At 44.3% G+C, this 15840-nt stretch overlaps 1 protein-coding gene across 1 annotated transcript in view; it reads left to right on the plus strand.

Annotated features, from left to right (window-relative positions):
* The first annotated feature begins 330 nt into the window (after positions 1–330).
* The window catches only part of LOC311148424 (C3 and PZP-like alpha-2-macroglobulin domain-containing protein 8), a 71245-nt gene continuing 55735 nt past the window's right edge, over positions 331–15840 (plus strand). The window contains exons 1-5 of the mRNA XM_084185392.1: positions 331–459; positions 13723–13874; positions 14724–14746; positions 15255–15420; positions 15628–15680. Coding sequence (XP_084041518.1) covers positions 383–459; positions 13723–13874; positions 14724–14746; positions 15255–15420; positions 15628–15680 — 471 coding nt within the window. The 5' untranslated portion in view covers positions 331–382. The remainder of the gene's footprint in view (positions 460–13722; positions 13875–14723; positions 14747–15254; positions 15421–15627; positions 15681–15840) is intronic.

Raw genomic sequence — 15840 nt, forward strand, 5'->3', positions numbered from 1 at the left:
TCTATTTCTATCGTGCGACATTTCAGGTGGTGGGAGGACACTAATAATTTGTAATGCTGAAATATGAGAGAAGGGAATTGAGGCGGATGAATAAAGCACGCAAAAAGAGGACTGACTATGTGCGTTGAGGTCTGAAGAAAAAAGCCAATTGCCCCGAAACTGGATTTCTCGAAGTGGGACGATAACTTGATCCTCGCTTGCCGATTCGAGGCAAGAATTGGCGCTCACACATCAGAGTGCCTCAATGGATAGGCTACGCAAGAATGATAGCCTGTTCGAAGCTACTGTACATTTGAAGATTTGAGAGAAAGTTAAGTCTGAACTCTCGAGAGCGACTTTATAACCCACGCCATGGGAAACTGAATGTAGGCTACTATTGAAAATGTGGAGGTCCTATTGGACAGCGTTGAGTCTGTCGTGGACTTTATTCATCTGTAGAAGTTATGCACAAGAAAGACAGTAAGTGGTTGACCTAATTTTATTGTAAATGAACATATGTTGCCATTTTTACTGTAATAAGCAAAACCACCATGCTTCACCTCTGTTCACCCTAAGTTTAACAGACCAATCACTGCCTAGGGTATTGCACTATTTGTTACTTTTACAAATAGCATTGTTTTGTATTTGTATCGTTTTGTTCATTTAACGAATGGAATTACATGCATTTATAAAGGGTGTTTGTTCATTATGCCATGAATGTGAAACAATATATTAAACTCACTTTAGTGGTCCTCTGTAGCTCAGCTGGTAGAGCACGGCGCTTGTAACGCCAAGGTAGTGGGTTCGATCCCCGGGACCACCCATACACAAAAAAAATGTTTGCACGCATGACTGTAAGTCGCTTTGGATAAAAGCGTCTGCTAAATGGCATATTATTATTATTATTACTTTACACGTTCAGCTTCCTAGTTGCGGTTGGATTGATGGTGCTGTCCACGCGTTTTCACATGGAGTATGGGACCATCATTTCTTTAAAACAATTTATATTACAACGCTTTATTAATGATGCTCTGCAAAGTATGTCCAATAAGCAGACGACATTTGGGTTATGATGCAAATCAACATTTGGTAAATTTTTCAATTTTGGGGTAGGCTCATTTGTGGTACTTTGCAGAAAATATCAACCCTCATAAAAGTTGGTGTTTTTCTATTTAGTTTTCACCTATCCTATTTGCACAAACAACTGGATTTTAAACAGTTAAAAATAAAGTAGTTTGTATATGTCCCCCATGACTGCTCTTCTGCTGCAAGAAGTGTTTTAGAGCTCATTTACAAAAAGATCATCAGATTTGCAACTTTTCTGTTTAGGCTAGCCTTGGATGTGTTTTCACTAGTTACCGCAGCCACAAGTCAAAACGTGTTATATCCTAAAAATTCATGAAAACAAAAAGTATCTTTTTTTTTTTTTTAGGGTAGGGATTAGACATAATGTTAGCAGTGTGTTAGTCAGTGCTAGACTTGGACTGAAATAGGTGCCGGTACACATTTTCGGTGCCGGTACTGTTTATATTTAGGTGCAGGAACTCCACAATACTTTTGAGCTAATATTCTATAAGAGGAACAGGAGCTCAAGCAGTTTAACATTTGAGATGCCGGTACTCCACTCCTGTGAGCTCCTGCCCAAGTCGAGCACTGGAATTTAGGGTTAAGGTTAGGTTTAAAATTAGATTTTAAAAAGATAAAATTGCAGAAATAGGTTTAGCCATAATTATGACTTTGTGGCTATGGTAACTAGTGACGATCCTTGATGTGGTGTGGCCAAAGACTAATTCCTGCTTCATGTGAGTGCAGCTATTAGCATACCGTAAATACCATAGTATATAGACAAACAAAATAAGGATAGAAATTCTAACTATACAGGAGCTTCTCATCTTTAAACCATATTGCACAAAGTGTTGCACACTTGATTAATGCAATGATTCACAAATGTGTGGGTATTTTAAGCCTTTAATTTTCAATTTGGCTAACAGAGCAAAAATGATGTGTACTGGTATTGAAAAAATATGGGTTGTTTATGAATTTGAAGGACCAATAAAAAGGGATAAAAAACGTATGTGCTGGATTTTAGGCCGGTAGCAACCACCACAGGGTGTCCGTTCAGAACACTAGGAAGCAGTAGTTCCAGTTCAAGGTTTAATGAAGATCCACACACACACACATACAATACCACTCTCTCTGATACTAATTGTGGTTCTGTAAAGAAAAGAGGAGAACTTAGGCTATAGCACAGTATGGGAAAAATATGCCTATTTGCATGTCAACAAACTAAACAGGCTATGTGGACCCAAACACCTGCTAGATGCACAAAGAAACAATAGAGCACTGTAGAAATATGTACACATTATATAACATAATAAGCATGAGCGATCTACAACCGAAAATAGCCTAGCACCACAGACAAATGCTAATAAGCATGTTAAATTGTAATGCATTCCGGATGACAATGCTAATGCTAACGCTAGTGGGAGTACGCGAGCTAGCTAGCTAGCAAGTTTAACACAAATAGTACATATTTACAACAGACGCTATTTAGCTCCAAACAACAAGACATCAAGATTTTGGCACTTACATTTAGCTGCACACACAATAAAACATCAGAAAGAAAATAATTATTTTCTAAGGAGGTAGAATAAGCAGGAGAGAAAAACCTGGTGGTCATCAGACTGCCTGAGGCTCTGCCTGGTCGGGTATTATGCTAAGTCCCGGAAAAAAGGCTGCTGATTGACTAATAAGATTTAGATGATTGGCGTGACCTTATTTCAATAAGAAAACCAAAAGAATGTTGGGGTCTTGGAAAGGAGATGAGCTGGCCGTTTTTACAGCCGCCCTCAAATGTGTTGTACATATTTGCTTCAACTGACAAGCCAGCTATGGGTCAGTAGCTTCTTGAGGAAGGGTGGGCAGCTAGAGGAGTCGAGCAACAGGCCTGACGTAGGTTCTGTCCTTGACTTCGATCTCTGCTGTCCTCACTTTCCTGTCTGCTCCAGGGATAACTGACTTGACAGTTCCAACTTGCCATAGTGCCCTAGGAGACTGATCATCCACGATCATCACAACGGTCCCAAATACAAGGTCTTCCTTATCCTTGTGCTACTTATGGCGGCATTGAAGTGCAGGTAAGTAGTTCTGTGTGAAGCAGTGCCAGAAATGGTCGGCTAGAACCTGGCTGTGTCTCCATCTGTTGCGACTGAGCAGTTCAGACTCTGGGTAGACCACCTGTGGTAGTGAAGAGTCTGGCTGCCCCATGAGAAGAGAGTTAGGAGTGATTGGATCCGGATCCGCGATGTCTGACGACACATATCCCAAAGGCTTGGAGTTCAAGATCCCTTCTATTTCCATTAGGATAGTCCTCAGCACCTCTTCGGAGATGGTCTGCGCGCCAAGGGTGGTTTGCAGGACAGTCTTGATTGATCTGATTTCCCTCTCCCAGCATCCTCCAGTGTGGCACACTTGGTGGGTTGAAGGCGAAGCAAATCTTCTGACTGGCTAACTGTTCCTGGAGCTGTGGGTGGAGAGTCATCAAGGCCTCCTGTAGCTCTCTTTCCCCTCCCTTGAAATTTGTTCCTCGATCAGACAGGATCTCAAAGGGCTTTCCTCCTCGAGCGATGAAGCGTCTCAACGCCAGTAGGAACGAATCGGAATCCATGTTCGTCAGTAGATCCACATGTACAGCCCGGGTGGTCACGTACTTAAAGATGATGCCCCATCTCTTTTCATTTCTTTGGCCAATCTTTATGATATACGGTCCAAAGCAGTCCATGCCTGTAGAATAGAATGCAGACTTGTGGAGCCGCAGTCGGGCTGGAGGCAGGTCAGCCATCCTAGGCACAGCTGGCAGGCCTGACCACTAACCGCATTCGTTGCAACCAAGCTGAAAACGGCAAATAGCTGCCCTCCATCTCAGAATCCAGAACCTTCAACGTAACTCAGCAAACACCCTCTCTGGGCCCGGATGCCTCAGCTGCTCATCATATTTCCATGTCGGGGCTGACGTAACACCTTGGCAGTGTGACCTGAGACAGCTGTGGAAGTTTGTTCTCCCAAATAAGCCACGCTTGGAGAAGATCTTCAGGTAGGTCTGGGTCATCCCACCCTCTTTTCTTATTCCAGAGCCTCTGGACCACAACCTTGGCCCGTGTGGTGTATAGGACAATGAAGCCGAGTGGATCATACTGGCTGGTAAGGATCCGACATATGTTGCGCATGGTGGGTTCAACTTTCTCCATGTGACCGTGCTTGTATCCAAGAGTGTCAGTCAGACATTGCCATCGTAATCCAAGGGTGCGCTCTTGGGGTTCCACGCCATCCTGGGTAAACCACAGCTCACTGCTCTCCGACCTGGACTCTTGAGGTAGGTGTTCGATGACTGCTTGAAGTTTGCTGGCCCACTGGAGTAGCTTGAATCCTCCCTCAGCAAGAAGGTGCTTCAGCTTGTCCACCAGTTTCTTGTCTTCATCCGCAGACGGGAGGCTTTGTAGACAGTTGTCTACATAGAAACAGCATTCTACAGAGAAGTGCACATCTTCTTTGGCCTCACTGTGGTCGAACACATGCTTCTGAAGAGCAAACGTGGCGCAGCAGGGGCTACATGTCGTCCCAAAGGGAAGAACGTGCGACTCATAGACATCAGGGTAATCATCACGGTTTAGGTTTCGCCACAGAAACCGGAGAAGAGGCTGGTCTTTGGGTAGCATGCGGACTTGATGGAACATCCCCTTTATGTCACTGCTGATGGCCAGAGAGTGTTCCCGGAAACGGAGAAGGTCTCCAAGCAGAGTAGCTCCCAAGGTAGGTCCGGGAAAGAGTTGTTTGTTCAAGCTGTTGCCCCTGTAGTTGAAGGAACAGTTGAAGACGACTCTGTTTTTCCCATTCTGATGGACCATATGATGGGGAATGTACCAGCCTTGGTACTCTTCGACTGCTACTGGGGATACCTTCTGAACTTGGCCGGGCTCCACCAACTTGTGAACCTCTGCGTTGAACACTGCTGCTTTGTCTGGATCCTTGGACAGACGCTTCTCTGTCCCTCGCCAATGAGCCAGTACTGCCTCTTTCGGAGCTTCCAAGGGAGGAAGGTTCTTATTCCACAAAAGGGGAGTGGCGTACCTTTGAACCCCATCCACTTCGACCCTGACTGTCTTCTCCTCCAGTAGATGCCGTGTGACAAGCTTCTCACTCCTGTACGGCAGCGTATCCAACTGCCAGAGCTTCTCTACATGGCTGAAGAGCTCTGAAGATGGAGAGACAAGGGATGTATGAAGGCACTGTTATGGAGCAAGACTTTGCTGCAGGAACTTTGAAGGGCCTTGAAGGGTCAATACGAGCTGAGTTTTGATGTTGGCAGGTCCACCAGGGGGACCCAAACGCACTGGATCTGTTGGGGTGATTAGATGGGGATAGTCTGATCTGATGAGCAGTAGCGGCTGCGCCTGATCCAGCGGTTGAAGGGGAATGCCTTTGAGGTGCCCATACCTTTTCTGAAGGGCTTTAACAGGGTAGGTACAGTGGGGAAAAAAAGTATTTAGTCAGCCACCAATTGTGCAAGTTCTCCCACTTAAAAAGATGAGAGAGGCCTGTAATTTTCATCATAGGTACACGTCAACTATGACAGACAAAATGAGGAAAAAAATTCCAGAAAATCACATTGTAGGATTTTTTATGAATTTATTTGCAACTTATGGTGGAAAATAAGTATTTGGTCACCTACAAACAAGCAAGATTTCTGGCTCTCACAGACCTGTAACTTCTTCTTTAAGAGGCTCCTCTGTCCTCCACTCGTTACCTGTATTAATGGCACCTGTTTGAACTTGTTATCAGTATAAAAGACACCTGTCCACAACCTCAAACAGTCACACTCCAAACTCCACTATGGCCAAGACCAAAGAGCTGTCAAAGGACACCAGAAACAAAATTGTAGACCTGCACCAGGCTGGGAAGACTGAATCTGCAATAGGTAAGCAGCTTGGTTTGAAGAAATCAACTGTGGAAGCAATTATTAGGAAATGGAAGACATACAAGACCACTGATAATCTCCCTCGATCTGGGGCTCCACGCAAGATCTCACCCCGTGGGGTCAAAATGATCACAAGAACGGTGAGCAAAAATCCCAGAACCACACGGGGGGACCTAGTGAATGACCTGCAGAGAGCTGGGACCAAAGTAACAAAGCCTACCATCAGTAACACACTACGCTGCCAGGGACTCAAATCCTGCAGTGCCAGACGTGTCCCCCTGCTTAAGCCAGTACATGTCCAGGCCCGTCTGAAGTTTGCTAGAGTGCATTTGGATGATCCAGAAGAGGATTGGGAGAATGTCATATGGTCAGATGAAACCAAAATATAACTTTTTGGTAAAAACTCAACTCGTCGTGTTTGGAGGACAAAGAATGTTGAGTTGCATCCAAAGAACACCATACCTACTGTGAAGCATGGGGGTGGAAACATCATGCTTTGGGGCTGTTTTTCTGCAAAGGGACCAGGACGACTGATCCGTGTAAAGGAAAGAATGAATGGGGCCATGTATCATGAGATTTTGAGTGAAAGCCTCCTTCCATCAGCAAGGGCATTGAAGATGAAACGTGGCTGGGTCTTTCAGCATGACAATGATCCCAAACACACCGCCCGGGCAACGAAGGAGTGGCTTCGTAAGAAGCATTTCAAGGTCCTGGAGTGGCCTAGCCAGTCTCCAGATCTCAACCCCATGGAAAATCTTTGGAGGGAGTTGAAAGTCCGTGTTGCCCAGCGACAGCCCCAAAACATCACTGCTCTAGAGGAGATCTGCATGGAGGAATGGGCCAAAATACCAGCAACAGTGTGTGAAAACCTTGTGAAGACTTACAGAAAACGTTTGACCTGTGTCATTGCCAACAAAGGGTATATAACAAAGTATTGAGAAACTTTTGTTATTGACCAAATACTTATTTTCCACCATCATTTGCAAATAAATTCATAAAAAATCCTACAATGTGATTTTCTGGATTTTTTTCCCTAATTTTGTCTGTCATAGTTGACGTGTACCTATGATGAAAATTACAGGCCTCTCTCATCTTTTTAAGTGGGAGAACTTGCACAATTGGTGGCTGACTAAATACTTTCTTCCCCCACTGTATACAGTGAGGTAATTAAGTATTTGATCCCCTGCTAATTTTGTATGTTTACCCGCTGACAAAGACATGATCAGTCTATACATTTAATGGTAGGTTTATTTGAACAGTGAGAGACAGAATAACAACAAAAAAATCCAGAAAAACGCATGTAAAAATTTAATAAATTGATTTGCATTTTAATGAGAGAAATAAGTATTTGACCCCTCTGCAAAACATGACTTAGTACTTGGTGGCAAAACCCTTGTTGGCAATCACAGAGGTCAGACGTTTCTTGTAGTTGGCCACCAGGTTTGCACACATCTCAGGAGGGATTTTGTCCCACTCCTCTTTGCAGATCTTCTCCAAGTCATTAAGGTTTCGAGGCTGACGTTTGGCAACTCGAACCTTCAGTTCCCTCCACATATTTTCTATGTGATTAAGGTCTGGAGACTGGCTAGGCCACTCCAGGACCTTAATGTGCTTCTTCTTGAGCCACTCCTTTGTTGCCTTGGCCGTGTGTTTTGGGTCATTGTAATGCTGGAATACCCATCCACCCATTTTCAATGCCCTGGCTGAGGGAAGGAGGTTCTCACCCAAGATTTGATGTTACATGGCCCTGTCCATCATCCCTTTGATGTGGTGAAGTTGTCCTGTCCCCTTAGCAGAAAAACACCCCCAAAGCATAATGTTTCCACCATGTTTGACGGTGGGGATGGTGTTCTTGGGGTCATAGGCAGCATTCCTACTCCTCCAAACACGGCGAGTTGAGTTGATGCCAAAGAGCTCCATTTTGGTCTCATCTGACCACAACACTTTCACCCAGTTCTCCTCTGAATCATTCAGATGTTCATTGGCAAACTTCAGACGGGCCTGTATATGTGGTTTCTTGAGCAGGGGGACCTTGCGGGCGCTGCAGGATTTCAGTCCTTCACGGTGTTGTGTGTTACCAATTGTTTTCTTGGTGACTGTGGTCCCAGCTGCCTTGAGATCATTGACAAGATCCTCCCGTGTAGTTCTGGGCTGATTCCTCACCATTCTCATGATCATTGCAACTCCACGAGGTGAGATCTTGCATGGAGCCCCAGGCCGAGGGAGATTGACAGTTATTTTGTGTTTCTTCCATTTGCGAATAATCGCACCAACTGTTGTCACCTTCTCACCAAGCTGCTTGGCGATGGTCTTGTAGCCCATTCCAGCCTTGTGTAGGTCTACAATCTTGTCCCTGACATCCTTGGAGAGCTCTTTGATCTGGGACATGGTGGAGAGTTTGGAATCTGATTGATTGATTGCTTCTGTGGACAGGTGTCTTTTATACAGGTAACAAGCTGAGATTAGGAGCACTCCCTTTAAGAGTGTGCTCCTAATCTCAGCTCGTTACCTGCATAAAAGACACCTGGGAGCCAGAAATCTTTCTGATTGAGAGGGGGTCAAATACTTATTTCCCTCATTAAAATGTAAAATAAATTTACAACATTTTTGACATGCGTTTCTCTGGATTTTGTTGTTGTTATTCTGTCTCTCACTGTTCAAATAAACCTACCATTAAAATTATAGACTGATCATTTATATGTCAGTGGGCAAATGTAGAAAATCAGCAGGGGATCAAATACTTTTTTCCCACACTGTACGGTGCAAGGCCCAACTCTTCAGCTGTGAAGGCTCTGTGGATGTCAAAGGACCTGTTTGGTTGAGTAACAGGGGCCACAGAGAATGACACAGAAGCTCCATGGATGACTTGGATATCTTGACGCACCGCACGAAGTGCTAAGTCCTCAGGATTGCCTTGGAGGCCTAGCTGCTCTGCTGCTTCATGTAGAAGTATAGTGCGCTCCGACCCGTCGTCCAACAGGGTGTACGTGTCAAGTGACTTGTTGCCGCTCCGCTAGATGACTCGACTCATCTTCAGCAACACCTTGCTGCAAACGGAAGGTTGATCAACGTAGAGGGTCTCTTCAGTGGAGCTCACCAGGCAAATGCTCTCAGTTGGCGCCTTTGTGCTGGCGTTCTTTGAAGCAGTTGGGCTAGTGTTGACCTCGTGGAGAATCTGAAGATGCTTCTTCTCGCACTTCTTGCACTTAGCCTTGAGAGTACACTGAGCTGCTTGGTGTTCGCGTCCACACTTCCAACATCTTTTATTTGTCTTGATCCAGGATTCTTTCTGTTCTTTGGAAAGGAGCTGAAAGTTGGTGCATTGATTCATGTAATGCTGCGTGGTGTTGCAGAACAGACAATATTGATTTAGCTTCTCCCGTGACCTTTCCTCCGGAGACTGGTTCTGTGCAGAGACTTTGGCTTCATCCTTTCTCTGCTCACTTCCGTGGAGGATGGTGGTGGTCTTGGGGAAGGATTTGTCTTTACGCTGATCTCGGCGTGAGCTAAGGTGGTCTCTGCTTTGGTCACTACTGAACTGCGTGCCATCTACTTGCACTCTCACCTCGTACTCGAGCCACCCTGCCAGGTGAAGGAGGGTTGGAATGGGTGTCTTGATGGGGTTCAACATGCCAACCAAGGCACGCACGCTCAGAGCGAATCTTCGGAATGCCTTGGTGTCACCACTCTTGATGTTGGGGCCATCCATTAACCCAGCGATGCGTTGGAGGGCAAGCTGGTGAGGCTGGCCATACAGTTCTGTGAGGGACTCCATGGTGTCACTGTATGGATACCTGCTGTTGCTGTAGGAGTCGGCAATTAGCATAGCCTCTTCAAACTTCTGGTGGTCCACCAATATCTGAAACTTGGAGCACTCTGTTGCATTTACAGGCAGCACATTGTCGAGGGCCATGTTCAGCCTTGCAAACGCTCGTTGGGTCTTCATTGAGGAAGTTGGGGATGGTAGGAGTTGGTCCACGGTAGGCCCGCTCCCGGCTGGTTGGAGAAGGTGTGCGGTAGCGGACAGGTGAGTGCCGACGGCGATCAGGTGAGTAGGCCTGGCGGCGATGGTCAGGCGAGTAGTCGTAGTGGCGATGGTCAGGTGAGGGCTGACGACAACGGTCAGGTGAGTAGTCGCAATGGTCAGGCGTAGGTTGACAATGGCAGTTCAGGGCTTACGGCGGTAATCAGGAGTAGGCTGACCGTAGCGGTCAGGTGAGTAGTCGCGATGGCGTCGGTCAGGTGAGTAGTTGCGGCGGCGACAGTCAGGTGCGCGCTGACGACAGCCAAGGTAGTGATTTGAACTGTTGGGGATCCATTGAAGCGGATGAATTTAGGTCTTCCGATAGCTCCAGTATCTCCCATGTCAACTTCTCAGTTTCCTCTCCTATCAGCTTCAGGCACGTTACGACTGTTCTGGAAGAAGAACGGGTTTCTCTCTCATCTCGTGCAGGAGGGTAGCTGCTTCTGGTCTTGTTGTGAGAGTAATTAATTCCACTCACAGCGCCCTCTGCTCGTGGTCCCTCATTGGAGTGGTGTGTTGTTGTGTGTTGTGTGTGGTGTCTGCCTTGACTCGTAGCTTACCCCATAGTCGACCAGACGATGTGGGGGAGGAGTTTGACGGCGGGGACGAACCACAACTTCTGGAGCATCTTCTCTGGAGACTGGCATCCTTGGACATCCATGAAAAATATGGGTTGTTTATGAATTCGAAGGACCAATAAAAAGGGATAGAAAACGTAGGTGCTGGATTTTAGGCCGGTAGCAACCACCACAGGGTGTCCGTTCAGAACACGAGGAAGCAGTAGTTCCAGTTCAAGGGTTTAATAAAGATCCACACACACACACATACAATACCACTCTCTCTGATACTAATTGTGGTTCTGTAAAGAAAAGAGGAGAACTTAGGCTATAGCACAGTATGGGAAAAATATGCCTATTTGCATGTCAACAAACTAAACAGGCTATGTGGACCCAAACACATGCTAGATGCACAAAGAAACAATAGAGCACTATAGAAATATCTACACATTATAAAACATAATAAACCTCGATACAATCCTGTCTTCGACCTCATGGCTTGGTTTTTGCTCTGACATGCACTGTCAACTGTGGGAACTTATATAGACAGGTGTGTGCCTTTCCAAATCATATCCAATCAATTGAATTTACCACAGGTGGACTCCAATGAAGTTGTAGAAACATCTCAAGGATGATCAATAGAAACAGGATGCACCTGAGCTCAATTTCGAGTCTCATAGCAAAGGGTCTGAATACTTATGTAAATAAGGTATTTATTTATTTTATTTTTTTATTTTAATGTTTCTTCATCCTTATGGGGTATTGTGTGTAGATTGATGAGGAAAACATTTATTTAATTAATTTTAGAATAAGGCTGTAACGTAACAAAATGTGCAAAAAGTGAAGGGGTCTGAATACTTTCCGAATGCACTGTACGTAGTGGGTGAAGTGACCAGTGTTCAATGACTCAATAGGAATTAATGGAATTCTACAGTATTTCAATAAAATGTTTCAAGGACAAAATTACATGTATTTAAGTATTTTTGTTGTTGCAGTGGGGACAGTAACTTTAGTACTTTCAAAAAAAGATACTTTAAGGTAAAATAAATTATATATTTTTTAAATGTTTATGTTTAGCTAACATAATATCATTTAAGATTGCATTAAGGTGTCTGTAATAGAATAAACGTGTCAAAAACAAATGTAGACATTAATAAATGATTTTTTTTGCTTATAACATATTTTTTACAACAGTGGGGGAGTGCCGAGATGGAGCCGCGGTGGCTTCAAAACATGGTCCCCTGTCAGTCATCTAGTGTATATATTAATCATTGGGTGTGGGAGAGCCATTGTCTGTACACTCTACCACTCAGAGGGGGCTACATAGTGTTGATGTCACCCACACTACCTCCGGAGGTACTGTAGTGTGGGAGACATCTCTTAAAGAGAGATTTGAATCTAGATCCGTCTCTTTACACTACACAAGTATCTCTCCTGGACCTAGTTTGTGCCGTCAAATTAATCTAGTGTAAAGAGGCCCTAAGGATGCTATCTGTCGGGCTGCTGTCAACAGTATGTCAGAGCCTAACTGTAGAGAATTCTGCTGTGTTAATAGTTTCAAAGGGTTACAAGCTGTGCTGCCAAATGCTCCAGAGGGGAGCCCAGCCCATTACACCATAGAGATCGCTATGGGACTAATACCAGCTTTCTTAACAAAAGAACATCAGTCCACAAGCACTTGAGACTGAGCTCTGAGAGGCAGGCAGAAACCACTGTGACATTCAATGCATCTGCCCGTGTGATTAAAATGAGCATGGTCCTCAGCACCTGACGCAGGCTTATCAAAGAGCTGGTTGAACTTGCTGCAGATCAAACACTGAGAGTCAATTTCCTCCTATTATTTTTCTATTACCAAAGCCCCATTTTCCAAGGGATTTTCTCATGACTCTCTGGGATTTAGATTGCCTCTGGCCCCCAAGCACTGTAATACTAACCACCTGATCTGATATTAAGACATGCAATTGTGTTGGTGGATTCAGTGCTCATTCTAATTTGGTTGATCTCAAGGAAACTTTAAGATGGGAGCTCCCAGGTCTGGAAAAAAACAATCACCTGAATGACACAGATAACTTATTGTGCAAGTTCTCCCACTTAAACTCAGCATTCTTTGTCCTCCAAACACGACGAGTTGAGTTTTTACCAAAAAGTTCTATTTTGGTTTCATCTGACCATATGACATTCTACCAATCCTCTTCTGGATCATCCAAATGCACTCTAGCAAACTTCAGACAGGTCTGTGAGAGCCAGAAATCTTGCTTGTTTGTAGGTGACCAAATACTTATTTTCCACCATAATTTGCAAATAAATTCATTAAAAATCCTACAATGTGATTTTCTGGAATTTTTTTTCTCATTTTGTCTGTCATAGTTGACATGTACCTATGATGAAAATTACAGGCCTCTCTCATCTTTTTAAGTGGGAGAACTTGCACAATTGGTGGCTGACTAAATACTTTTTTCCCCCACTGTATCTGTTCAGTTTAACTCATGAAAAAAGTGAAATGAGCATGTGATAACACTGTAGTAATAGTCATGTAATAGTGTGATTAAAGTACCATATGGAACCTTAGTATGCCTCCAAACTAAGGTTGGTGAACTTCTGGAACTCTTTATGCCGCTCTCATTTATAGTGGTCCTTTGCCAACCAGTGGTAAAAGTTTAATTGGACTTTCAGAATGTTTATGTGCTTCTGCGGATGACCTTTGGCCTCCGACCCTTCTGACAGCCGTCTTCCCTCAACTAAATGTCAGAGTGACTGTTTTTAATCTTGGTCATTATGTTTAAAAAACAACTACTATTAGGTTACATCAGAAGTTGTGCCAGACCACCCAATGAGAACACTAGAGCAGAGCTCTTTTGGCTGACAGGTACAGTGTCCCTGCTATCCTCGCAATTAAACCTGATCTCACTTTGCAAATCCCTTGAGGACTTTGTGTGTGTGTGTATATTAATACTGCCTTGCGTAACATCATAAACAGCCATATTTGGAGGCCAGGAGGAGGGTGAAGTTGGGGCCGCTGGTGTGTTGATATTTGGTGCTGCTGCTTGCTGGAAGCATACTGGGATAAGAATAATCTGTCTATCAGAACATGGAAAAAAACGGCAAACACCAAAGTTGTGAACCCCTGGCTGAAAGTTTCCATGGCGCACTGTCTGTTGACCAACACCCCTCTCTTTCCTGGACACTAGGGGTTACCTAATCGCTGCTCCTTCAGTGTTCCGTGCTGGTGTGGAGGAGGCCTTGAGTGTCACTATCTTCAACGCTGTGGAGGAGACGCACGTCCAGGTCCAGCTCTCTGTGAAGGGTGAGACAGTGGCACACAGCCATGGCACTGTGCTAGGTGAGGACCCACACACACACACACACACACACACGCTGACATAGGAACACACACCACCGTTTCTTACACACACTGAGTGCACACACACTTACAGGGGAACACACAGCGTGAGGCTGATTGACCTGTCGGGTGAAGTGTATACTACTGACCTCACAGGGCCCTTAACAGATGTCGCTTTTGAATGGGGGTTTATTGTTAAGCCTGGCTTGTCTAACCAGGCTATTGTGTATCTATGTGGGATTTGTTTGACAGCTGTACTAATTGATGGGACTTCAGCGCTTAATTGAAAGAGCCTGCAGCTGTATTTCCTGCAAAGAGTGCATCACTCCAGTTCCACTGGTTTTCCTTTACTCTGGCAATTAATTGATATCCTTGATTGGGTTGTCACTAGTTACGACAGCCACAAAGGCTATATCGTAAAAATTCATGATTTTTTGTTTTTGTTTTTTGGTCTTACTTTAAGGTTAGGATTAGGCATAAGGTTAGCAGTGTGGTTATGGTTAGGTTTAAAATCAGATTTTTATGAATAGAAATTGTAGAAATAGGCGGGGTTTAGCCATAATTATGAATCTGTGGCTGTGGTAACTAGTGTCGACCCCTTGATTGGCCAGAGATTCCACAGAACTGGTTATTGTGATGTATCTAAGGTTTAACCAGTATATAACTAAAATTCTTGATTACTGTAAAATGCAAGGACAGAAACCAGTATACATTGTGGCCCTCAAGGACCGGTGTTGACACAAGTTAATGTTCCTTGAATCCAACCACACAATCACAAGAACTCAATCATGAAAGATCAGAATATTTTGCTTTGTTATGTGTGATTTTATTCATATTTTTCAATTTCAGACAAAGGCACAATCAAATTAAAGGTGAGAGCAACGTCATTGTGTTTAACAGCATTTCTATCTATCGTTTGTTAATAGTTTTTTTTATCTTTGTTGTGTAGTGTTATGAATAAAAACATAATTGTTGTTTCAAGAGTGTAAAATGGTTGTGGCTCCAGCTGCACAGTAGTGAGATCCCAGTCAGTTTGTCCATATTCCACAGATGACATGCAAAACAACACTAACATCATTTGTATGTGAACATCTGCCTTTTTGCACATTCATTTGGAATAAGGTAACAGCCTCAATATAATATGCAACAGCTGTTGATGTGCATGTATGGGTCTGCAGCCCCCAAAGGCTGGAATGGATCAATCCAACATGCACAACTTGATTCCTCCCCTCCCTCTAACCCCCACCCCTGTCTTTATCAAATATAGTATTGTATTGTCCACTGTGGTCGCTATGCACTTCTGCATCTGGTTTGCCACTGGTCTTTGTGGTTTTGTGTTAGGTACCGCATCCTGAAGATATGTGTCCTTCCTGGTTTCAGGTCCCTCCTGGTCTGAGAGGTCAGGCCCAGTTAAAGGTGTGGGGGAATCGCCAAATCACTGAGGGGGGATATATCTTCCACAACTACACCACTGTCACTGTGGACAGCAAGGGCACAGCCGTCTTCATCCAGACGGATAAGCCAGTCTACAAGCCCAAACACAAAGGTCTCAGCCTTCCAGGCCCTTCAGTAGCAGTCATTGACCTAATCATAAACTTCTACAGTAGATAGATTTATTCATAGGCCATTGTGTGTTGTAAGAAGCCAGTCTTAATAGCAGCCCAGGAGAAAAGCTCATGACATGGATTGTTTATTGCACTCTACATTAGAAATGCATTGAAATGGGTAATAATCTGTGCCTCTCTCAATCCAGTGCTCATCAACGTGTACTCTGTCACTCCGGATCTGAGGCCGGCCAATGACAAGGTAATGCACCCAGTCTCCACATCAAAGCCAAGACATCACACCCATTTACAGGAAATGAATGGGATATGAAATATGAGAATCAGGTGTGTTGACCTAATGTGTATCAGTGGGCCTTGATTCCAAGCAGCTGGCCTCCTCTCCTTTGATGTGTAACGGCTTC

This window comes from Coregonus lavaretus (genome assembly GCF_964263955.1).
Source record: "Coregonus lavaretus genome assembly, chromosome: 21".
NCBI lineage: Eukaryota > Metazoa > Chordata > Actinopteri > Salmoniformes > Salmonidae > Coregonus > Coregonus lavaretus.